The 26912-nt window shown below is 39.7% G+C and overlaps 2 protein-coding genes across 4 annotated transcripts; both read left to right on the forward strand.

Moving 5' to 3' along the window:
- The first annotated feature begins 414 nt into the window (after positions 1–414).
- LOC131347676 (uncharacterized) lies at positions 415–3874 on the forward strand. 3 transcript variants are annotated; one of them, XM_058381971.1, is made up of 7 exons: positions 415–452; positions 651–718; positions 1298–1618; positions 1699–2115; positions 2199–2303; positions 2389–2413; positions 2520–3874. In XM_058381971.1, the coding sequence occupies exons 2-7, from the start codon at positions 667–669 to the stop codon at positions 2539–2541; spliced, it is 942 nt and encodes a 313-aa protein (XP_058237954.1). In that variant the 5' UTR covers positions 415–452; positions 651–666; the 3' UTR covers positions 2542–3874. The 3 variants fall into 3 exon arrangements, with proteins under 3 accessions (XP_058237954.1, XP_058237953.1, XP_058237955.1); XM_058381970.1 differs by lacking the exon at positions 415–452 and having other exon boundaries at positions 459–718; XM_058381972.1 differs by lacking the exons at positions 415–452; positions 1699–2115 and having other exon boundaries at positions 459–718.
- A 16978-nt stretch (positions 3875–20852) lies between these two features.
- Positions 20853–25028, forward strand: LOC131347675 (uncharacterized). The gene is made up of 7 exons (XM_058381968.1): positions 20853–20881; positions 21061–21128; positions 22729–23052; positions 23133–23570; positions 23727–23831; positions 23918–23942; positions 24049–25028. The coding sequence occupies exons 2-7, from the start codon at positions 21077–21079 to the stop codon at positions 24071–24073; spliced, it is 969 nt and encodes a 322-aa protein (XP_058237951.1). The 5' UTR covers positions 20853–20881; positions 21061–21076; the 3' UTR covers positions 24074–25028.
- Positions 25029–26912: the final 1884 nt, after the last annotated feature.

A 26912-nucleotide genomic window follows, 5' to 3' on the forward strand; every position in this document is an offset into this window, starting at 1 on the left:
AACTCAACAACTGCAACACAAAACAAAATCCTGAAAACAGAAGAGGCACACAATTACAACGAGGACTCGGCAAAAAAAACAAATGCGACACAAACTATATAAATAGGGAAAATATTATATTATAATAATATTATGACACATTAGGAACAGGTGTGCAGAAATAGAGAAGGACTTAGAATTAGGCAGGGGAAAAATGTGAAAACACAAAACAAAACAAATCACATGACACAGCAACCACACTGCCAGAAAGCCCCCTAGTGTTCAAGTGTCCAACCATCCTGACACCTCCTCTCTCTCTCTCTCTCTCTCTCTCTCTCTCTCTCTCTCTCTCTCTCTCTCTCTCTCTCTCTCTCTCTCTCTCTCTCTCTCTCTCTCTGACTCCCCCACCCCCACACACCCAAGCAGAGTTTATATGGCAAGAAAACCCACAAGCAGTGACATCAACCTCTAAAGTGAGTGTGTGTGTTTTTTTTTTGGTCACTTGTTTAAAACGTCTTTTAAGTTGTTCAAGGCTTTTAAAGCCAGCGTCCAGATTCCGTTCATGACCTTGAGTGGTAGCTGCTCAATTCTATATGTTTTCATGAAGACAAAAGCAACATTTCCACCATTATTCAGTTCTGCTTCTTTTTTTTAATTTATTTTTTGATCAGTGCAAAAACTGTGAGAATGGTTTTGCAGTGTTTCACCCTTCTGGTTTTCTTCCTCAGCAGTAGCCATGGTGAGTGACTTTTTTTTGATGAATGTTTTTGCAGGTTAGCATGATGATATATTGATATTGTTGGTGCTAGAATTTTGAGCAGCATACTGTACATGAGACATTCACTATCACCGCAAATGACAGTCGCCTCATTTTTCTGTTAATTTGTTGATTACGGTGATTTATTACAATTTGTTTCTTCTGTATGTTGCAACTTGGCTGAATTGCTAAAGCCTGAATTACCGCATGTCTTCATTAAGTTCAGTTTGATGGACTTCCGGAAAATAATCTGATATCTGACATTTTCATTGTTGCTTAGGTGGTTACTTGGTACTGGACATGGTCGAATTTAATATTAAATAAACTGTTGATATGTTAATATTGGTTCAGAAATATATAATATAGATATTTATATAAACATAGACATACTGAAAAATTTTAAGACATACTAAAAAGTTTTTTTTAGTCACCTTTTTTTTTTTACCCCTGATAATGGCCAAGCGACATTAGTGTAATGTTATTAATGCATACATTTAGAACAAAAATAATTGTTGAATGACTAAACACTCCTCTCAATAAAATATTTCTCTCTTTCCTAAGGACATATTGAATTCATTTATACAGAGAATGAAGTAGAACTGTTCTGCAACACCAACAAATGGCAAATAAGCACAGAGTCTCAAAACAATATTGATGTGAATTGCACAGTGAAGTGTGCTCCTGGTGAACCACTCAGACTTAACAATATCCAGAAATTCTGCACAAATAACGAATCAGACAAAGTTGATGAAAAATGTTTGCTAATAGCAACAAGTGGATTTTATCAATGTGTCACTGCTCTGGATTCTGGTTGCTTGTATCCGTTCACACCGTCTCCCAACACTGTCACATTATACATAATCGCCCCTGCAAATGAATCCAGTGAGTACGTTTTCATTTTCTGTATTTTCTTAATACACTTTAGTTTTTCAGAATAATCTGCAAAACTGTTTTTCCTTCAGTAACAACCAAGTCTGTGGAAAGATCTTCAGTCGAGTTAACTGAAGGAGATGATGTCATTTTAAACTGCAGTTTCATCCTTACAGAAGGATATGACAACATATATTTTGCTGTTTACTGGATCAAGACTATTGAAAAGAACAGTATCTGTGTTCATTCTTATGGTTATAATGAGCGTTCTATAAGGTACAATGCTTATTGCAATGGGCAGAAAGATCTGCTTCACAGGCTCTCAAATGAAACACCCATAAGCAGAGAGTCCCATAACATCAGGATCAGTAATGTAACAAAGTCGGATGCTGGACAGTATGCTTGTGCTTTACGACTGCACGAAAATAATAAAGCAGGAGTAATGTGGAAGATCATAAATAATATTACAGTCATTGTACATAAAGGATCTGAATTAGGAAACAGACTTGGTGAGTTTCAACTGCACTGTGTGTGTGTGTGTGTCTATTAAGTGTACCTACCAACATTTAATTATTTCATTATTTGTACCCAGATTTCGAGTCTCTCATCCGCTTATGTGTTACACTGCCAATGATACTGGGTGTTCCGATAGCTGTTGTGGTGATACATTTATGGAAAAAGAGTAAAACCTCCCCAAGTAAGTGTCTTCTTAAACAATCATATTTTAAAGGCTGTTTGTTCTGTAAATATGCTAATATTATCTTTATTTATATATTTTACAGGATCTCAGACTATGGAACTGCGAACGTAGGTTATTGCACTGATAATTATATTTGGTTTAATTGAAAGTGAGCTCTATTAATGTCTCGGTTGTGTTAATTCCTGTGATATTTATTTTTTCTTCCATTTGCAGAATCCAAGAAGAAAATCTCTAATATGAACTTTGATGCATGGGAACAACACAGCAGTTAAGAAAAATGTCTAAAGTATGTTTAATATGTGCTCTTTATTATGATTTATTTTACTTATTTTAATTCTCCTATTGTTATTGCTATTCTTTCTCAGTTTAAATGTACAAAATCAATACATTTTTAACTATAAATTTCATATATTTGTTATTCAGACTATAAGACATACAAACATTAGAATTTAGTGTTTACTGATAAAAAAAAACATGATGGCAATAAATAATTTATATATTTCTATGTGTACAGTACATTTACAGCAGGGATCTCCAACCTTTTTTTTTTTCTCCGAGAGCTACTTTGATAAAATGAAGGTGGCCAAGATCTACTTGTGTGATATTATTAGTAACATTTATTTACATAGCTTTTAGCCATTACCCAAACCAGCTGAATGAGCTATTTTTGTGTGAATGTCAATTTTTTGTCATATTTGAAATGAAATAAATCAATTTAAATTCACATAAGCAGCAGGAAAGTCTAGAGTCGAGTTAATTGATCACACACAATGGGTTTGCTGATTAGATTTATAATTTAGTTTTGTCAGATTTTGTTCATTCACATGGATTCTGTTATTTATCAGCAAACTGTTACTTATATGTCCCCTGGCACATAACCTGATCCAAGTGGTTTCTTTATCCCTTATCCAAAACTACTTCTGCATGATGCGCATGTGCAAAGAGGAGCATGATTTGTCCTGAAAGGGAAAACTGCTCATAGAAGATTTAACACAATCAAGGACATGCTACAGCTGTGCACAGGTCTGTGTGTGTGTCAAATCAAGAAGCTTTTATCGTCATTTCATCCATAAATAGCTGATGCAGTACACAGTGAAATGAAACAATGTTTCTCCAGGACCATCCATCCATCCATCTATCCATCTATCTGTGTGTAGTCAGACAAACATGTAGTGTTAGAATGTTTCACTTTAGGCACTTGCACACTTCACTTCCTTCTCTCAAGCAGGGTTTATGTGTCTAATAACAAGAAACCCCACAAGCTGTGACACTTATACTGTATTTGTCACTTGTTTAAAACATCTTTAAATTTTTCGAAGGCCTTTAATTGTTTCACAGCTTAAACATACATTAATATACATAGACAGCAGGATGTTTGTTAGTGGATTAAAATAGTGCCGCAACGGCACTGTAACCTCTGATGAACTTCCGGTAGAAATTAGCGAACCCCAGGAAACGTTGGAGCTGCTTACGACTTTCAGGGCACTGCCAGTCCCTCACAGCCTCCACCCGCCTGGGATCCATCTGTATGCTACCGGCCGAGAGTATGAAACCCAAAAACATGGTGCTGCAGGTGTGGAATTCACACTTCTCAGCTTTCACATACAGACGGTTCTGAAGCAAGTGACGGAGCACTGACCGGACATGGTGAACATGCTCCTCTAGGGAGTGGGAGAAGATGAGGATGTCATCCAAGTACACAAAGACAAACTGGTTTAGGTAGTCCCGGAGGATGTCATTGACCAGGGCTTGAAATACAGCAGGGGCATTAGTGAGCCTGAACGGCATTACCAGATATTCATAATGGCCATTCGTCACCCTCTCGAATACGCACCAGATGATAGGCGTTGCGGAGATCGAGTTTGGTGAAGACAGTGGCTCCCTGGAGGAGTTCGAAAGCAGTAGACATGAGGGGTAATGGGTAACAGTTCTTGGTAGTAATGGCATTAAGCCCACGGTAGTCGATGCATGGACGCAGGGACCCATCCTTCTTCCCTACAAAGAAGAACCCAGCCCCAGCAGGTGAGGAAGACGGACGAATGATCCCGGCCGCGAGGGAATCTTGAATATATTGGGTCATAGCCTCTCTTTCGGGTCCCGAAAGCTGGTAGAGCCGACCCCGGGGAGGGGTAGTGCCAGGCAGGAGGTCAATAGCACAGTCATATGGACGATGAGGGGGTAAAGAGGAGGCTCTGACCTTGCTGAATGCCATTCCCAGGTCATGATAATCGGAGGGTACTGAGCTGAGGTCAGGGGGTGGTTCGTCCATGTCAGACACCTTGGTCGGAGGTACAGATCCTAGGCAATGGGTTAGGCAGTAGGCGCCCCAATCCAGAATACAGGCGCTGGTCCAGTCCACGTGAGGATTGTGCTTCCGGAGCCATGGAAAGCCCAACATAACAGGGGCAAATGGTGAAGGGATCAGAAGAAAAGACAACCACTCTTGGTGATGTTCAGAGATGGTGACAAGCAAGGGTTTAGTGCGTTGGGAGGCATGATGGAGGACGTGGCCGTCCAAGGCCCGAACTTGGAGGGGCGAGAACAGAGGCACCGTCTCAAGGCCTAGTTGTTTAGCCAGGTCTTGATCCATAAATTCAGAGTCGGCTCCAGAGTCCACAAAGGCAGATAGGTTCATCAACTGATTCATCAAGGCTGATCAACTGAGATGCGGATCTTGAGCAGTGGCTTGGAAGGGACTGATGGTCGTAGACTCGCCGCTAGCCCCTCTTTCAGTGACGAGCCCGGCCTTTTGCTGGGCAGGAAGCGGCAAAATGTCCAGCCTCTCCACAGTACAGGCATAGTCCTGAGGCCCGACGCCTGTCCTTCTCAGCAGGGGATAAGTGATGACGACCGATCTCCATGGCATGGGAGAGAAGAAGGCTCCTGGATGCAGAGACAGGGAGGGTAGGAGAAGGCGGGGAGCGAGAGACAGCGGGTCGGTAGTTGGGTCGTCGAAGACGTCGGGCTGACCTTTCAGTTTGGCGTTCCCGAATGTGTCGATCGATGCGGGTAGCCAGGGCGATCAGGTCGTCAAGGTCGGCTGGTAGCTCCCGGGCAGCGAGCTCATCCTTAATTTCAGAAGCCAGCCCCCGATAGAAGGCATCGTAGAGTGCGGTGGCATTCCACCCGCTGTCGATGGCAAATGTGCGAAAATCCACCGCATATTCCGCCACCGTTAGGCTTCCTTGTGAAGCTGGGGAGCAGAGGTGTCAAAGACCTTGCGGAGTTCATCGGAAAAAGACTCAAAGGAGGAGCAGAGTACAGACTGACATTCCCACTCAGCGGTCGCCCAGAGCTTGGCCTTGCCTGACAACAGGGAGATGACATATGCTACCTTGAAGCGGTCTGATGGGAAGGAAGAGGGTTGAAGTTCAAAGATCACTGAGCATTGCATCAGAAATGCACGGCCTAGTCCTGGTTCACCAGAGAAGCGTTCGGGGTAAGGCAGGTGTGGCTCTCGAAGATGACTTGGTGAGCTCGTGGGTGTTGTCGCCGAGGGAGCTGAAGAGGGTGGAGTGACAAAGCTGATTCATGCGACGGATCAGTTCGTGTGTAGCCGAGGCGAGATCCTGGAGACGACATTTGTGAGAGGTGGAGGTCTCAGACAAGGAGCTTAGAAGGGCTTGCATGTTCTGTGGCTCTGCTGGGTCCATGTTGGCCAGATGGTACTGTCAGGGATGGCAGGTGAGGACCCAAATGCAGAACACAGTCCGAGTTCAAACTTAGAGTCTTTATTAAGAACGGCACAAAAAATGGCAGAGTTCTCGGTCAACTTCAAGAGAAAAAACTGAAAAAAACAGGATACAGCAGGCTGGTAGAATCAGTAAAAGAAACAACCACATACAGTCCAATAATCCACAATCCAGAGAACAGGTTAAACGTAGGACAGGCAGAGTCATTAGCAGCATACAGTCCACTAATCCAAATCCAGAGAACAGGTTAAACGTAGGACTGGCAGAGTCATTGATTGAAGGAAGGCAGAGACAAACCAGGCAGACAGGAACTGAAGAAAAGGGCAGGATGCCGTCTCAGAAGCTCAAGACTGACTGAAGAGACCATCTGGCAAGAAGCATAGACTGCTCGCTAGCTTATATAGGACTGAGGAGCATAAAATGGCGGAAACCGGAAATGAGATCGCGAAACCGGAAGTTGCGTCCAGGAACCGGAAGTAGCAACATGGAACCCGGAAATGCATGCCTGACAATGTCACAATCTAGTCTTTAGTTTAATCGGTTTAATACTTTCTAACCAAAATGATGAGCAAGCTGAAGAGTCTGCATAATGTTTATTTTTTATTTAATGCAATCAGACCACGTTTTTATTATTTTAAGGTTTTTAAGGAACCTGCTTCTCAGGTTCACCTGCCAGCGCCTTCCTCAGGCCTGGGAGGGAACAGTCCAGCAGCTCCTGACAGTAGTATCTTAGTTCTTCAAACCAGAACTTTTCTATGGCAGCAATTATATCAGTCTTCGTATTTGGTTTTGCTGTTTTTCTAATATAGTCTTTCATAGCATGCCACACCATCTCAATGGGATTCATATCAGGGGATTCAGCTGGAGTCTTGACCCAATTAATGCCCTCTGCGGCAATGACTTTTCTTGCAGCAGTGTGCTTCGGGTCATTGTCCTGGAAAAAATGGTGGTGGACTCCGAAGTTTTCCCTGATGTATGGGGCGGCGGTTTCTTTTATGATAGCTTCCTCGAAGAAACATCGGTCCATTGTCCCTTCAAATATTGCAATCGGTCCTGGTCCAAGTCTGGATATTGCCCCCAAACATGAACTTTCAAAGGATGCTTTGGTTTTGGTTTGAACACACGTCTTCCTCTTTTACAAAACGATCCAAAGCCACTGTTGTTTCATCAGTGAAAATTACGTCGTCAAACAGCTCCTTCTCCTCGATCCATTTTTGAGCTTGTTGAAGTCGAAGCTCTTTATTTTTGTCTCGGATCATGGGACAATGTTGAGTTTTCCCATACCACCATCCAAGTATTTGTCTGACACTGCGTATGGATCGCTCACTAATGTCCACAACAAAGTCATGAAATGGTCCATTTTCAGAAGACTCTAGACTCGGAGTCTCCAAAAGAGTCGACATCAATACAGGACTGTTGCCAGCATCGACCCTACCGTCTGTGGAGGTGGACTGATTGTCGGCAGATGAGACAGGGGTGCCTTTTCTTTCAAACGCTCTTCAAACCAGCCAACTCTTGCCTCCAAATTCAGAAACTTTCGTGTGAATGCCGTTAACTCATGCTTCAAAACTTTCACTACGGTGGGACACTGGTTTTTAATCAGTGCAGCCTTTTGTACTTTCACTTTTATGCGTATTCTCAACGTACCTTAATGCATTAAGCAGTTTTATTAATACATTAATTTCACTATACACAAATAGGCCTAATATATTATTCATCACTCTAAACAGGTTAATGTAAATATTGACATTATTCTCAAAATATTACGAATTTAATCCCGTATTGCTACGAATCTCGTGATTTTTACTTTATTCTCATAGTGTTAACTTTATTCGCGAAATATTACTACTTTGTCACAATTTTATTTAGTTTGACTTTATTTTCTGGAATAACTACTAGCTAAATTTTGCATTATAATGACTTTAATCTCAAGATGTTTTCCATTTTAATTTTTATCTTTGCACAGACATCTTTAAAGTTGAACAAAAAAAGTTATGCGCAGATGGCAGGACAACACCAGCGCAATTAAGTATTTACAAAGCAAATAAAAATACTTCACAGCTTTATACTCACACAGTCACGGGTAAATTTATACATATTCATTTAAAATGTAAATATTATTATATATGTATTAAAGTATTAATATATATATATATATATATATATATATATATATATATATATATATATATATATATATATATTATATATATATACACTATATTGCCAAAAGTATTCACTCACCCATCCAAATACTCAGAATCAGGTGTTCCGATCACTTCCATGGCCACAGGTGTATAAAATCAAGCACCTAGGCATGCAGACTGTTTTTACAAACATTTGTGAAAGAATGGGTCACTCTCAGGAGCTCAGTGAATTCCAGCGTGGAACTGTGATAGGATGCCACCTGTGCAACAAATCCAGTCGTGAAATTTCCTCGCTCCTAAATATTCCACAGTCAACTGTCAGCTGTATTATAAGAACGTGGAAGTGTTTGGGAACGACAGCAACTCAGCCACGAAGTGGTAGGCCACGTAAACTGACGGAGCGGGATCAGCGGATGCTGAGGCGCATAGTGCGAAGAGGTTGCCAACTTTCTGCAAAGTCAATCGCTACCGACCTCCAAACTTCATGTGGCCTTCAGATTAGCTCAAGAACAGTGCACAGAGAGCTTCATGGAATGGGTTTCCATGGCCGAGCAGCTGCATCCAAGCCATACATCACCAAGTGCAATGCAAAGCGTCGGATGCAGTGGTGTAAAGCACGCCGCCACTGGACTCTAGAGCAGTGGACACGCGTTCTCTGGAGTGACGAATCGCGCTTCTCCATCTGGCAATCTGATGGACGAGTCTGGGTTTGGCGGTTGCTAGGAGAACGGTACTTGTCTGACTGCATTGTGCCAAGTGTAAAGTTTGGTGGAGGGGGGATTATGGTGTGGGGTTGTTTTTCAGGAGCTTGGCTTGGCCCCTTAGTTCCAGTGAAAGGAACTCTGAATGCTTCAGCATACCAAAACATTTTGGACAATTCCATGCTCCCAACTTTGTGGGGACAGTTTGGAGCTGGCCCCTTCCTCTTCCAACATGACTGTGCACCAGTGCACAAAGCAAGGTCCATAAAGACATGGATGACATAGTCTGGTGTGGATGAACTTGACTGGCCTGCACAGAGTCCTGACCTCAACCTGATAGAACACCTTTGGGATGAATTAGAGCGGAGACTGAGAGCCAGGCCTTCTCGTCCAACATCAGTGTGTGACCTCACAAATGCGCTTCTGGAAGAATGGTCAAAAATTCCCATAAACCTCCTCCTAAACACTCCTTGAAGCTGTTATAGCTGCAAAGGGTGGACCGACGTCATATTGAACCCTATGGATTAGGAATGGGATGTCACTTAAGTTCATATGCGAGTCAAGGCAGGTGAGCAAATACTTTTGGCAATGTAGTGTATATATGTATATATATATATATTTATATATATATAGAAGAACTGTGTCTATTTCTTTCAGAAAGTACTGTGGATGTTTTCTCACAATCACTACATTATGTGACTTACTACACATGTGCAGTTAACAAATTTATTGGACACTTTTTAATGTAACGTGATAAATTACAAGCGTATTTAACAATAGTATGAAGACTACATAGCAAACTTATACTGTATAATGTGCTCTGGCCAGCTGGAAAAGGGGAAATAGCTGGAAAAGGGGCTAGTGTGTTTCATCATATGACAGCACATCTGTGTGTTATAGCTACTGTGGGGTTTTATCTGGAAAAAATCTGAAACCTCACCAGGTAAGATACTTGTAGTACCTAAAAGCTGTATGTTCTGAACAAAGCCATTTAACCATATTCTGACACTGTTAAACAGAAACTTGTGTTATTTTATGACTTTTGTTATAACTTATTCCTGCTTCAAAATGTTTTCTCAAACCAACATGGGAATGAAATGGAAGAAGCTGCTGATGTAGAATGTAAGCCTTTAGAATTTTTGTGGTTTGTTTTTTTTATAATCATTTTTTTTAAATCTTGTGTATTGTGACAGAGCAGTTTGATTGTGTTTCCTTCTACCTCCTAATGTCATTGTGTAATGTGGATTGTGTAGCGTCTCGACCTGCAATGCCCCTTACAAGCCACCACGTTTTCAATCACCCAAGTTTTGAACTTAGGTGACTTCTGGGGTTTTTGGATACAAACAGCATGCACACTGGGGTCTAGCACAAAATATTGTTTACTTGTTTCATAGATTTTTGTTTGATTGCCACATGTATGACCTTTGTTTTTCTATTTTCTGATTATCTCGTTTTGTGATGTTTGCCACTCTTGATTCTATTTCCTGACCTTGCTTTTGGACTTCTCTCATCACACTGACACTTATCGGGATGAAGGAACCAGGTGGGCATTCCTCATGTCACTAGTCACTCTCCACACAACAGATATGGGAAGTCTTTTAATACCAAGCGGGGGAAGGGACGTGTCAATGAAGCTCCTCCAACTAAATGACCTGTTACTGTCTTCTGATCAGGGTTGTGTCTCCTTATGCCGAGTTCACACTGCACGACTTTTCAGTCGCTGACTAGTGTTGTGATAATTCCTATTGTGAAGTCATGCAGTGTGAAAGTTCCTGTCGCAGATCCATCGTGCAGTGTGAACACATCAGTGACTGAATGCTACCCTAGATAGTCGTGCAGTGTGAAAGCAACAATGATCCAATGACTTTGAAAATCATGCAGTGTGAACTCGGCCTTACTGGTGTTACTCGATCACTCGAGCGACACTATTCTACTTGATAGGCTAGAAAATGTTGTTGGTGTTAAAGGAACAGCCCAATCCTGGATCAGGTCTTATTTGACTGATCGTTATCAGTTTGTAGATCTAGATGGTGACTTCTCTATGCATACCAAGTTTATGTTCAGTGTTCCGCAAGGTTCTGTCTTAGGCCCACTTCTCTTCTTCCTATATATGCTACCCCTTGGTGCAATTCGTACACATGGTATTAGCTTCCACTGTAATGCCGATGACACACAGCTATATGTTTCAGCTAAGTGAGATGAGAGACACCAGCTAATTAAGATTGAAGAATGTGTAAAGGACATCAGACAGTGGATGGTCACTAACTTCCTCCTGCTTAACTCTGACGAGACAGAGGTGCTTGTACTAGGACCACATGCAGCTAGAAGTAAGCTTTCTGATTACAGAGTAACTGTGGATGGTCTTTCTGTTTCATCTTGCCCCGCAGTAAAAGATCTTGGTGTGATTATTGACTCTGGTGTTTAGTTTGAAGCTTATGTAGATAATATACTATTACTAGGGTAGCCTTCCTTCATCTCAGAAAGTTTGCTAAGATAAGAAATATGATGTCAGTTTATGATGCAGAAAAACTAGTTTATGCTTTTGTTACCTCTAGGTTGGATTATTGTAATGCCTTACTGTCCGGATGTTCCAGTAGGGGCATAAACAAGCTCCAGCTAGTCCGGAACGCAGCAGCTAGTGTACTAACTAGAACCAGACGATATGAACACATGACTCCTATCTTAGCCACACTACATCGACTCCCAGTCAAATTTTGCATTGATTATGAAATACTGTTACTGACCTGTAAAGCACTAAATGGTCTCGCACTGCAGTACCTGAGCAATCTTTTAGTCTTTTATGATCCGCCACGCCTACTCCGATCAAAGGGTGCAGGTATTACCTCAAGTAGCAAAGGCTACAGCAGGGGGCAAAGCTTTTTCTTTGAAAGCCCCACAGTTATGGAACAGCCTTCCAATTAGTGTTCAGGATTCAGACACAGTCTCAATGTTTATGTCTAGGCTGAAGACACATTTATTTAGTCAAGCTTTCAATGTATAGTTTTTCTTAGGTAAAGGAGCAGATCTGGAAGGTTCAGGGGCATAGAGTGTTTGGTGTACTTGGATGTTTGGATGTTTGGATGCTGTCGCCTTACCACCCTCACAAGTCGCTCAGGTTTGCTGACTGTGAAGTGGTTGGACGCTTTATGTCCCAGGAAGCCTTCATGTCTGTGACCTTCTGGCTCTCCCATTTAGTGCTGTCATAGCTAGTCTTGCCAGAGCCCCTGCCTGCACTTTACACATAATCTACATTGTCTTTAAACATTATATGATCAGAAGCATACTTCATATCTTTCTCTTTTTCTCTCTGTCATTCTCTGTCGAGCTATACACCCCACTCCTGAGCTCCCAGTGTTTGCCAGTTTCCAGTGTGACCACCGCCTCTACCCCTGGTCGGAGTCTCGTCGCTTGGTGGTGCTCACCGATGCTGTGGATGGATCTGTGTGGACAGCCTGTGACCCAGGAGACAGCCATGGACAGAGCCGCTTGGGGACTCACACCGTCACAGATCTGCCATTTCATCTGTCAGATCTGCCATTTCATCTGTCAGCTTGTGACAGCAAGGAATTAGTGTCTATAATGAACTCAGAGACTACATTGACCTAATAGTTCCTCATGGGCCATTGATTACAGTTGTAGAAAGGACATTATTTACATTTACATTATTTACTGTCCAGTGTCACCCAAATGAGGATGGGTTCCCTTCTGATCCTGGTTCCTCTCAAGGTTTCTTCCTCATATCATCTCAGGGAGTTTTTCCTTGCCACTGTCGCCACAGGCTTGCTCATTAGGGATAAAATAAAATAAGGAAAAATAGTTTAATAATTTAATTTAAAAAATTATTTTTATTTATTTAGTTACTTTTTTTGCTCTCTCTTATCTGTTTCTCTTTTTTTGTAAAGCTGCTTTGAGACAATGTCCATTGTAAAAGGCGCTATACAAATAAATTGAATTGAAATTGAAAAAACGTATATCTTCAATATCCTTTATTTTTTCTTTATAGAAATAACTATACATATTCCTCGATCCTTGTTTCCGAACAAAATCATTCTGAAGCTCTTTGGTTTTAAGCAGTTTTAAAAAGCAGTGTGTCTTTGAAAATGTGCTGCAAAAACAGTGTATAGTGTTTCTGGTCTGCATAGACATCAGTGTTGCTGACTGTGGGAAGAGTTTGGCCAATGTGACTTCAGTTTACGCTATATATATATATATATATATATATATATATATATATATATATATATATATATATATATATATATATATATATATATATATATATACAAATACACAAACTCTAAGAACCCTTTATCTGTTTATTATGAATAATGAATTTGTATTTGGTTAAGTCCACAATTAGACTGTGTTATAAGGCGTAGCAGTGACTTTAGCCTAGAGGTGGGCTGCCAAGACTTTGTGATATGTTATATCCATTTGACTGTAATGCCTACATCAGTGGCCTAGAACATGTACACACGCACGCACACACCCACACACACCCACACGCACACACACACACACACACACACCCTCATTATTTTCTGATGACTTGCACAGAAATTCTTGCAAACGTTATTCATTGCATCAGCCAAGAATCTGTTATCTGTTCACTACACTGACCAGTGAACTTCTTAATTCAGTGTAATTCAAGATCTCTCGACAAAAAATCTTCAAAACATTTCTAACATTTCTTACTTCTGTTTTTAAGTTCAGTGCAGAAAGTGTAATACTGGTGTTGCAGTGTTTCACACTTATGGACTTCTTCCTCCGTAGTTGCCATGGTGACTGATGTTTACACTTTCTTTTGTTTATTTGTTATTAAGGTTTAGAAATGATTATTTACATACTTCATTGATTTTTGAAGTGAAAAGAAATGAATACAACAAAGATTCAGACAAGGATGGTGAAAAAATATCTGCTAATGGGAACAAGTGGATCCCAAGAGCAAAAACCAGAAAGAGTCGAACAGGAAGTCCAACAGCTCTGTTTAGATCAGTTAAGCTCAGCTCTCCTGTCATTGACACACTGCACACACACACACACACTTACACACACTTGCAGTGTCATGTTCATTTACTCATTCCCCAACACTCCCTCTAAACCACACCCCCACCTGCAACATTACAATAAATATTATCATGTGTTATGTTGAGCTAGAACACTGCACAGTGTTTATACACAGATCAGGCATAACATTATGAGCACTGAGAGGTGAAGTGAATGACACTGATGATCTCCTCATCATGGCACCTGTTAGTGGGTGGGATATATTAGGCAGCAAGTGAACATTTTGTCCTCAAAGTTGATGTGTTAGAAGCAGGAAAAATGGGCAAGTGTAAGGATTTGAGTGAGTTTGACAAAGGACCAAATTGTGATGGCTAGACGGCTGGATCAGAGCATCTCCAAAACTGCAGCTCTTGTGGGGTGTTCCTGGTCTGCAGTGGTCAGTATCTATCAAAAGCGGTCCAAGGAAGGCACAGTGGTGAACCAGCGACAGGGTCATGGGTGGCCAAGGCTTGTTGATGCACGAGGGGAGTGTAGGCTGGCCCGTGTGATCCGATCCAACAGACGAGTACTGTTGCTTAAAAATTGCTGAAGAAGTTAATGCTGGTTCTGATAGAAAGGTGTCAGTGCAGGACGGGTCAGGGCTGTTTTGGCAGCAAAAGGGGGAGCAAGACAATATTAATTAATTAATTAATGACTTTTGTAAAGTACATATGTGAAATTGTACAGTGAAATCAATTTGGACACAAAGATCAAATGATGTGAACCTTACAAAAATCATTTTCTCTGCTATACTGAATTCATTTACACAGCAAAGGAAGTCCACAAATGCAACACCACTTTAACACATAGTTTAGCAACACTGACCATTTAAACCACTCGATAAAAATTAGGATATTCTAGACTTCTGCCCTAGTAAATTTGTGAATAATTAATGCCAGGTAGTCGTAATGACTGGATGTTTAAAATGACATTCCCAGTGCAGGTACACTTGTGTTGATTACCTGGGGAAGAGATGGCACCAGGATGCACTATGGGAAGAGGGCAAGCTGGTGGAGACAGTGTGATGCTCTGTGTAATGCTCTGCTGGATAATCTCGGGTCCTGACATTCATGTGGATGTTACTTTGACACATACCATCTACCTAAACACTGTTACAGACCAAGTACATCCCTTCATAACAGTATTCCCTAATGGCAGTGGCCTCTCTCAGCAGAATAAATGCTCCTTGCCTCACTACAGATATTGTTTAGGAATGGTTTGAAGAATATGACAAAGCCTCCAAATCTCAATTTGAATGAGCATCAAATGCAACCATGACAAACAAATGCAACCATGGAGGCCCAAACTTAGAGGAGATAAAGGATCTGCCACACACACACACACACACACACACACACACACACACACACAGAGATTCTATCTGTCTAGTCACAAGATGTCACAACCATTAAACTGTGTGTGTAATTTTTGTCACTTCACTTTCTTAAAGCATCTCCCAAATTGTTCAAGCCAAGATTCTGTTTATCACCTTGAAAGGTATGCTGCTTAATTAATTAAGATTAATTCTGTATGTTTTCATAAAGAGAAGAGTGGAATAATTTCAACCATTACTCACTTCGGTGTATTTTTTTTTTGCTAGTGTAAAAAACAGTAATAATGGTTTTGCAGTGTTTCTCCCTTCTGGTTCTCTTCCTCAGTAGTAGCCATGGCGAGTAATATTTTTTTACAGAGTTTTACATTTGTGACATTGTTGCTTGAGTACTGTACATGGTTGACTTTACCATTAAATGATCTGTTGATCTGGTGATATTGGTTCAAAGATAATGTTTTACATGTAATTTAATGAGGAAAAAAATCTGTTATACCTGATAATGACCAAGCGAAATTAGTGTAATGTTATTAATGAATACATTTAGTACAAAAATAATTGTTGAATGACTAAACACTCCTCTCAATAAGATTTTTTCCCAATTTCCTAAGGACATACTGAATTCATTTATACAACAGAGAATGAAGTAAAACTGTCCTGCAACACCAACAAATGGCAAATAAGCACAAAGTCTAACAACATAATTGATGTGACCTGCACAGTGAAGTGTGTTCCTGGTGAACCACTCAGACTTAACAATATCCAGAAATTCTGCAAAAAAAAATCTTCAGACAAAGTTGATGAAAAATGTCCGCTAATAGCATCAAGTGGATTTTTTCGATGTGTCACTGCTCTGGATTCTGGTTTCTTGTATCCATTCGCACCGTCTCCCAACACTGTCACGTCATACATAGTCGCCCCTGCAAATGAATCCAGTTAGTAAGTTTTCATTTTCTGTATTTTCAGAATTTCAATTCTGTTTTTCAGAATAATCAGCAAAACTGTTTTTTCTTCAGTAACAAATAAGTCTGTGGAGAGATCTTCAGTCGAGCTAACTGAAGGAGAAGATGTACTTTTAAACTGCAGTTTCATCTTTACAGAAAGATATAACAGTGAGGATTTCTCTGTTTACTGGATCAAGACCATTGAAAAGAACAGTATCTGTGTGAATTCTTATGATTATACAATCAATTTTGGTATAGAGTACAATTATCACTGCAATGTGCAAGAAGATCTGCTTCACAGACTCTCACTCAAAACTGATGGCAGAAACACCAACCATAACATCAGGATTTCTCTATCATGGCCAAGACCAAAGAGCTGTCCATGGATGTCAGGGACAAGATTGTAGACCTACACAAGGCTGGAATGAGCTACAAGACCATCGCCAAGCAGCTTGGTGAGAAGGTGACAACAGTTGGTGCAATTATTCCCAAATGGAAGAAACACAAAAGGACTGTCAATCTTCCTCGGTCTGGGGCTCCATGCAAGATCTCACCTCATGGAGTTTCAATGATCATGAGAACGGCGAGGAATCAGCACAGAATTACACTGGAAGATTTTGTCAATGATCTCAAGGCAGCTGGGACCACAGTCACCAAGAAAACAATTGGTAACACACTACGCCGTGAAAGACTGAAATCCAGTAGTGCCCGCAAGGTCCCCCTGCTAAAGAAAGCACATGCACAGGCTCATCTGAAGTTTGCCAGTCAATATCTGAATGATTCAGAGGAGAACTGGGTGAAAGTGTTGTGGTCAAATGAGACCAAAATCCAGCTCTTTGGCATCAAGTCAACTCGCCGTGTTTGGAGGAGGAGGAATGCTGCCTATGACTCCAAGAAGACCATCCCCACCGTCAAACATGGAGGTGGAAACATGCTTTTCTGCTAAGAAAACCGCAACTGCACAGCATCAAAGGGACGATGGACGGAGCCATGTACCGTCAAATCTTGAGTGAGAACCTCCTTCCCTCAGCCAGGGCATTGAAAATGGGTCGTGGATGGATATTCCAGCCTGACAATGACCCAAAACACACAGCCAAGGCAACAAAGGAGTGGTTCAAAAAGAAGCACATTAAGGTCCTGTAGTGGCCTAGCCAGTCTCCAGACCTTAATCCCATAGAAAATCTGTGGAGGGAGCTGAAGGGTCAGCCACAAAACCTTAATGACTTGGAGAGGATCTGCAAAGAGGAGTGGGCCCAAATTCCTTGAGATGTGAGATGTGTGCAAACCTGGTGGCCAACTACAAGAAATGTCTGATGTCTGTGATTGCCAACAAGGGTTTGCCACCAAGTACTAAGTCATGTTTTGCAAAGGGGTCAAATACTTATTTCACTCAATAAAATGCAAATCAATGTAGAACTTTTTTGAAATGTGTTTTTCTGGATTTTTTGTTGTTATTCTGCCTCTCACTGTTCAGATAAACCTACCATTAAAATTACAGACTGATCATTTCTTTGTCAGTGGGCAAACGTACAAAATCAGCAGGGGATCAAATAATTTCTTCCCTCACTGTACATCAACACTGGTTGCCTAGCTTATAGACAGGATATCATCTGCCTAAAATTCTATTGGGAGGAATTCTAGCATAATTTATTTTTCTTCACCTGTCATTTGAAGACAATCGGTGATTTAGATGTTCCGACATCTACTGAAAGTTCACCTCAGTGCCAGAACAGAAAAGTGTACGTTGGCCAAAAAGTGCAAAACAAAATCACAAATCCAAAAACACAATAACAAATCCACAAACCCAGCCATCCAAAATAGATCATCTATCAAAGAAGATGACATCTGTCACTCAAGATATACAGGAAGTACAGCAGGCTGTGGCAGTAAAAGGTTGATTTGTGTGTTTATGCACACAGCTCTGCTCTTATCGCATTTCTTACATAATTTAATCTGAAATAGTTTTGTCTTTGTCTTTGTGTTCTATAGGTGTGTTTTTCACGCCAACTAATCACAAACTAATCTTTACGCCATCAGCATATCCAAAAGCATGCCATATGAATGCCCTTCCTCAAAATAGCGTTGAATAAATTCCATTTTCTTATAAATATAAATATATGTTTGTTATTTGCTTAGATTTTAAGTTGCCCTGTTTAAATGGTTTAAAGTGAACAAAGAACTCCACACATGTTCAAGAAATAAAGTTAGATACACAATATCCTACTTCTTATATATCTTGAGTGACAGATGTCTTGTCCAATCAAAAATAGGAATTCCTTTCACAAACTACACCTGCCTTTTTCAGTTTATCTGAATTGTGGTTGTGTTTTTGGATTTGTTTTTTTTTTTGTTTTCTGAATGTTATTTTGTTTTCCGGTTTGTATTTTTTTAAAAATTTGTTATTATTATAGCGAGGTGGAGTGTGAGGAGTGATAAGAGCTTTGAGGTAAGAGGGTGCTGGTCCATTTTTGGCTTTGTAAGTAAGTACTAGTGTTTTGAATCTGATGTGTGCAGCCAACAGAAGCCAGTGGAGGAAGCACAGCAGTGGGTTGGTGTGGGCGAACTTTAAAAAACAAAGACACGCAGCTGCATTTTGGATCATTTCCAGAGGACAAATTGCATTCAAAGGTAGACCTGCCAGCAGAGAGTTGCAGTAGTCCAGTCTTGAAATGACAAGAGACTGGACAATCACTTGAGCAGCCTGTCTGGATAAACATGGCAAATTCCTTCTGATGTTGTAGAGAAGAACCTGATGTTAGTGTGTCACATTAGCAACATGTGAGGAGAAGGCCAGTTGATTGTCAATGGTTACCCCAAGTTTGCAAGTAGTGGCTGTAGGGAAGATCAGAAAGTTGTGTAGGGATATTGCAAGATCCTGGGCTGGGGATGAATCACCTAGGATGACCAGCAGTTCAGTTTGGCTGGGATTGAGTTTCAGCTGATGAGCTGTCATCCATGATAATATGTCCAACAGATATGCTGAGATCCGAACAGAAGCTGTGGTATCTGAGGGAGGGAGGAAGGAGAAGATAAATTGAGTGTCATCAGCATAGCAGTGGTAAGAGAACCCATGTGAGCATACTGTATGTCTTCTCCAAGTGAATCAGTATAGAGAGACAAAAGGAGAGAACCAAACACTGAACCTTGTGGGACACCACTGGAGAATCTGCATGGAGCATGGACCATGACTTTGTGATATCTTTTATCCATTTTACTGTAATGCCTACAACAGTGGCCTGGAGCATGCACACAGACACATCTACACACACACACACACACACACACACACATACACACACACACACATACACACTCTCTCTCTCTCTCTCTCTCTCTCTCTCAGACCACAAGTTCATCCACCACAATCTATTTATCTGTATTTTTTTCTGAAAACTTGCACAAAACAGTCTTGTAAGGAACAAAGTTATTTCAGCCAAGAATCTGTTCACCACATTGAGTAGTGCACTTTTTAATTCAGTGTAATTCAGTGCAAGAAGAAGAAGAAAAAAGAAAACTACAAATCATTTCCAACATTTCTTACTTCTGTTTTTTTTTGCTCAGTGCAGAAAGTGTAATACTGGTGTTGCAGCGTTTCACACTTCTGGACTTCTTCCTCAGCAGTTTCCATGGTTACACTTTTCTTTTGTTTATTTATGTTATTGAGGTTTAGAATTTCTACTTTACGTATAGTTATATGTATGCAAAAGTTTGGGCACCATAGCCAAATGCCATATTTAATAGATTTTTTAAGGAAAAAGAAATAAATACAACAAAAGTTCAGACAAAATTGGTGAAAATGTCTGTTAATAGGAACAAGTGGATCCCTGCAAAATCCCTGCTTTGTTACTTGAGTCAAATGATCTCAGCTCGAGATGCACACAGGTCTGTGTGTGTGTGTGTGTGTGTGTGTGAAGTCAAGAAGCTTTTATTTTCATTTCAACCATATATAGTTGACGCAGTACACAGTGACGTGACCCTGGTGCTACACAAAACAACACAGAGCTAAGGACTAATGTAAGTTGTCCTAGCCACATAAAGTGCATCGTCTGCAACCTAATGCAAAATAAAAAGACAGTGCAAACAGACAATACAAAACACTACAGGACAGATACACAAAATAGAGTTGACCAGTATACATTCTGTATATGTTATAAAGCACAAGATGCAAAAATAAGAGGACTTTAAACAAAGAGTATTATTGTACACATATACATTTATGTATAGCAGCAATTGGTGCAGTTTAAAATGGGTGCAAAAAAAAGCAACAGCAGCAATTAAGTAAATGTGCAAAAAACATGTGAACAGTTATAATATGGGTGGAGTTATAGACATGAATGAATACTGAATTGAGTGTTTGAGTGTGTTTGAGTTTGAGTTCGGAACAGTTTAGTTCAAACAATTGTGTGTGTGTGTGTGTGTGTGTGTGTGTGTGCAGTCAGACAAACATGTAGTGTTACAATGTTTCACTCAAAGCAATTAAACACTTGTGAAATCGCTTCCTTCTCTCTCTCTCTCTCTCTCTCTCTCTCTCTCTCTCTCTCTCTCTTCCCCCCACCCCCAAGCAGAGTTTATGTGTCTAATAACAAGAAAACCCACAAGTTGTGACATCAATCTCTAAACTGTGTGTGGTAATTTTTGTCACTTTTTAAAAACATCTTTCAAATTGTTTGAGGCATTTAGTGCATGAGCCAGGATTCTGTTCATGACCTTGAGAGGTACGCTGCTTAATTCTGTATGTTTTCATAAAGAAAAAAGCAGAATCATTTCCACTGTTTACTCATCTCTGTCCTTTAATATATATATATATATATATATATATATATATATATATATATATATATACATATATATATTTCTTTCAAAAATTAATTCTTGTTTTTTTTTTTTTGCTCAGTGCAAAAACTGTGAGAATGGTTTTGCAGTGTTTCATCCTTCTGGTTTTCTTCCTCGGTAGTAGCCATGGTGAGTGACCTTTGATTGATAAATGTTATTGTAAGTTAACATGATGATATATTGATATTGTTGGTGGTGGAATTTTAAGCAGCATACATGAGACATTCACTATCACTGCAAATGATAGTTGCCTTGTTTTTCTTCTATCAGAGAATGTTTGCTGATGACATTGATTTATTACAACTTGTTTATTCTGTATGTTACAACTTGTATGGATGGAAAATAGCGACAAAAGCATTTGGAGCAAAAAAAGGTGCTAAATAGCAGTAACTGTAAAAATACCCATCGTATTAACAGTGCTTGCATTTTAAGGATCTGCAATTCAACATGGCTGCATAACTAAGCTGTGAATTTTTCAAGTAGAGACACAAGATTTCATTGTTTAAAATTTCAATATTAAATATTTAGATTTTTAAAATACAACCTTTAATAATTGACAGGACATTTCGGTGCGTGTTATTTCACTTCCACAAATTCAGTGATTCAAATTTGCCAAGAAATTCAATGTTGCACAGCCGGGTATCGCAGGAAGAGCAATCGGGGATTTGCCAGAATGGACCAAGATGTTAGTACTGTACCTTAAGCCAATGAAGACATGAAAGCATCGTTTACGTGTATATTTGTTTTTATCAGCCTTACTAGTCAAATAAATCAAACGAAAATAAAATCACAACAAAAAACAAACAAACATACAGGCCCAGATAATCATAATGTTTACTTACCCTTTGGTCCATTTTGGCAGATCCCTGAGTGTGATGTGAAAGCCTCGGTCTACCTGTTGCTATTATCTCATCAAACTCACTTACACCTCCTGCTGGTGAAGCGAACAAGCAGCAGGTGTCGATTATGCATTGATGTTCGTTTGCTCTTCCTGCGATACCCGGCTGTGCAACGTTGAATTTCTTAGTGAATTTGAATCACTGAATTTGTGGAAGTGAAATAATACACACCTAAATGTCCTGTCAATTATTAAAGGTTGTATTTTAAAAATCTGAATATTTTTTTAATATCGAAATTTTAAACAATGCAATTTTGTGTCTCCGCTTGAAAGATTCACAGCTTAATTATACAGCCATGTTGAATTGCAGAACCTTAAAATGCAAGCACTGTTAATACGATGGATTTTTTTTCAATTACTGCTATTAAGCACCTTTTTTTGATTCACATACTTTTGTCGCTATTTTACTTATATGAACTTAAACTGCTGAAGCCTGAATTACTGCATGTCTACAGAAAGTTCAGTTTGATGAACTTCCTGAAAATAATCTGATATTTTCATTTCTGACATTGTTTTCTGCTTAGGTGGTTACTTGCTAATAGATATGGTTGTCTTCAACATTAAATGATCTGTGATTGGTTAATATTGGTTCAAAAATATAAAATACAGATATTTCTATAAAAATAAAGATAAATCTCTGATACACAAACTGACAACTGCTTTAAGAAAGATTCTTTTTTTCCATGTATTTAAATGAAGGGAATAAAATCTGTTACACCAGTGAATGGCCAAGCGACATCCGTGTAATGATATTAATAAATACCTTTGGTACAAAATAATTGTTGAATGACTAAACACTCCTCTCAGTAAGATATTTCTCTCTTCCCTAAGGACATACTGAATTCATTTATACAACAGAGAATGAAGTAAAACTGTCCTGCAACACCAACAAATGGCAAATAAGCACAAAGTCTGACAACATAATTGATGTGAATTGCACAGTGAAGTGTGTTCCTGGTGAACCACTCAGACTTAACAATATCCAGGAATTCCGTACAAATAACGAATCAGACAAAGTTGATGAAAAATTTCCGCTAATAGCATCAAGTGGATTTTTTCGATGTGTCACTGCTCTGGATTCTGGTTTCTTGTATCCGTTCAAACCGTCTCCCAACACTGTCACGTCATACATAGTCGCCCCTGCAAATGAATCCAGTGAGTAAGTTTTCATTTTCTGTATTTTCTCAAGACAATTCTGTTTTTCAGAATAATCAGCAAAACTATTTTTCCTTCAGTAACAACCAAGTCTGTGGAGAGATCTTCAGTCGAGCTAACTGAAGGAGAAGATGTACTTTTAAACTGCAGTTTCATCTTTACAGAAAGATATAACAATGAGGATTTCTCTGTTTACTGGATCAAGACCATTGAAAAGAACAGTATCTGTGTGTATTCTTATGATCTTGAAGACGCTTATGGTATAGAGTACAATCGTCAATGCAATGTGCAAGAAGATCTGCTTCACAGACTCTCAAACCAAACTGACGGCAGAAACACCAACCATAACATCAGGATCAGTAACGTAACAGAGTCAGATGCTGGACAATATCTTTGTGCTGTACAAATGCGCCATTATAATAAAGCAAAAGCAACATGGAAGATCATAAATAATGTTACAGTCAGTGTACCTAAAGGATCTGAGGACAAAGTATCTGAAATAGCTGAAATAATGACAGGTGAGTTTAATCTGCACTGGGTTGTGTGTGTGTGTGAGTGTGTGTGTGTGTGTGTATGTGCGTGTTTATTAAGTGTTTGGAAATGGATAGACAGAAGAACCCAGCATGTTACTGTAGACTATTTCTACCTACCAACATTTCATTATTTGTACCTAGATGTCGCGTCTCTCATCCGCTTATGTGTTACACTGCCAATAATACTGGGTGTTCCGATAGCTGTTGTGGTGGTACGTTTATGGAAAAAGAATAAAACCTCTCCAAGTAAGTATCTTCTTAAACAATCATATTTTAAAGTCTGTTTGTTCTGTACATATGCTAATATTATGCTTCTTCTTTTTTTTTTACAGGATCTCAGACTATGGAACTGCAAACGTAGGTTATTGCACTGATAATTATATTTGGTTTAATTGAATGTGAGCTCTATTAATGTCTCGGTTGTGTTAAATTCTGTGATGTTTATTTTTTCTTCCCTTTGCAGAATCCAACATAGAGATGAAACTTAAATGAACTTTGAAGCACGAGAACAACACAGCACTTAGGAATAATAAATCATTTTAATTCACATAAGCAGCAGTTGAGTCGAGTTAATTGATTTAACACAACGGGGTTGCTGATTAGATTTATCAGTTATTTATGTCAGATTTCATTTATTCACATGTTATTTATCAGCAAACTGTTACTTATAAGTCCCCTGTTACAGAACCTGATGGCCTCAGCAAGACCGAAAAAAAAAAACGGCCAAGTGGTTTATTTATCTTTTATACAAACTACTTCAGTCTGCTTGATGAAGCATGTACCCACGGAGAAGCAGGCGAGCGACATGTAGGAGACCCCTGATTTACAGTAAATGACAGAGCTGTTCCAACAAACAAACACAAATACATTGTGGTCCACTAGAGGGCCATTTCTGACATAAAAGTATATATACAATGTGTATTGTGTACATGTGTAAAGTTGTTTTCTGTAAATTAACAGCAGTCTGAACACTGTTATCTTTCGAATAATACCTGGGTCGCATTTCTCATATCTTTTCCAGAGATGTTCTTAAGAGGTTTGACAGACTGACATGGAGAACTGCTCAGTGAGAGCTTTCACACAATCAGGGACATGCTACAGCTAGCTACAGAAATATAAATGCAATTTTACAATTTATACCGCTACAGGAATCTTCAGCCAAGTGTAATTATAATAAAAACGCAATGACAATATTTGTGTTTGCAAATACTATTTTCCAGAAACCCACTGACAAATGCTCACCCTTACTTTTGCAGTAAAAAAAAAGGTTCAGGTTCTCTGTATGATGTAGGGAGTGAAGAAGATTAGATTAAGATCGGATTCAAGCAGGATTCTTCAAAGCAAGGTCACACACATCTGAAGTAGAATGATTTATATGAAGGTATTTAAAGGCATGTGATTTAGTTTTTTTACTGATCTAAATTTGAACACATTACCTAGGTAAAATATATTTACATAACATGGGAGGATTAATATCTATCAAGCAAAATTGAAAATGGAAATTTCAGAATTACATCTTGGGTCTTCATCTGGTCTAGCAATCAAATCTTCCATATATAATGTACCTTTCATATTTTAAGATTTGTCTAGTACTGTATGCAGTGTCATTGATTTCCTGATTGGCTATGGTTCAAAAGTTGTGCTGTTTTCATTTACATTGTTTCAGTTGTTTGATTCTGTCAAGAGCTACTGGGACAGTTCCCTGTCTGACCACCAGAGGGGGAGCTGGCAGGCAATTCACCATAGCATGCTTTTTGTTTCTGTAATCCTCATGTGTGTTGTGCCACATCCTTCCTATTGTTCCTCTTTTCCCCGGTCACCTGTTCCTCATTTAACCTAATGTTTTGTCCTATATATACCAACCCTTTTGTATGTGTCTATCTCAGTCACTGTTTTTTGTTTGTTTTTCATGTGGTTCGGTCAGATGTCGTTGTGTTTCCAGGTTCCATGTTATTGTTATGTTTCGTAACTCATGCGGTATTTGTCCAATGTTCTGTGTAAGCCTTATTTAGCTCTGTTAATAAAGCAGCAATTTTATCCTCTCACAGGTCTGATAAAATGCATGTGGGTTATGTCAACTAGCAGGGAGATCTGGGTTCGATCCCTGCTTCAGGCAGTGTGTCCTGAAAGTTACAGATTCATATCTCTCTGTAATGAAGACATGTATGCTAATGAATAATATGTAGAATTTGTTTATCTATATGTTTCTGAATATTGTTAATATTCTACATTAATATATGTAGAATATATATTAAGCTGTGCCCGAAAAAGAGTTTCTGCGTTCCTCTTCTGCTAATAAGTCATATCTCAATGACGTTCTCTTGAACATAAAAAAAATAACAGATAAACAGTAAAGAGTGAAAAAGTCAGGAAAGCAGAAACCCACAGGAGTCTCAGTTATCAAATTATATTAATGAATTGACATTGTGAGAGACATGTCACTATAGTATCATTACAGGTCTGCCTTCTGTCATGTAAAATCTTAAATGCTCTCATGTGGATAAACTCGTTCATTGTGCTCTGAAGTACAAATATGCTTACCTCTAGTCCAGACCATGTTGCTCTATTTCTGTATTCTGACTTCCTGAAGCTGTAAGAAAATTGCATGAAAGAAAGGTAGTTGGCTTCAAAAAAACAAAATCCACCTTTTGGAGGGGCCAAGTCAGAGCCCAAACCTCACCCCAATAGATATACTGTGGAATGACTTGATGAGAGACACACATATGAGATGTCCAAAGAATATGACAGAGCTCAAGCAGTTCTACCAGGAAGAATGGGCTAAAACAGCGCCTCTACTTCCTGAGGAGGCTGAGTAAAGCCCATCTCCCTTCCCCCATCCTGACTGTGTTCTACAGAGGGACCATCGAGAGTGTCCTGAGCAGCTGCATCACTGCCTGGTTTGGGAACTGCACCGTCTCAGATCGCAAGACCCTTCAGCGGATAGTGAGGACAGCTGAGAAGATCATCGGAGTCTCTGTCCCCTCTATCACAGACATTTACACCGCACGCTGCATCCGCAAAGCCAACAGCATTGTGGCTGACCCCACACACCCCTCACACACAATCTTCACCCTCCTGCCATCTGGAAAGAGGTACCGGAGCATTCGGGCCCTCACAACCAGACTGTGTAACAGTTTCTTTCCTCAAGCCATTAGGCTCCTCAACACCCGGGACTGAACTGTTCTACACTCTCACACACACTCTCACTCAGGACTGAACTGTTCTACACTCTCTCACACACACACACTCTCACTCAGGACTGAACTGTATATTAACTCTCTGTCTCTCTCACACACAGATACACACACTCTCTCTTGACTGTGTGGA

This window comes from Hemibagrus wyckioides, linkage group LG27, assembly GCF_019097595.1.
Source record: "Hemibagrus wyckioides isolate EC202008001 linkage group LG27, SWU_Hwy_1.0, whole genome shotgun sequence".
NCBI lineage: Eukaryota > Metazoa > Chordata > Actinopteri > Siluriformes > Bagridae > Hemibagrus > Hemibagrus wyckioides.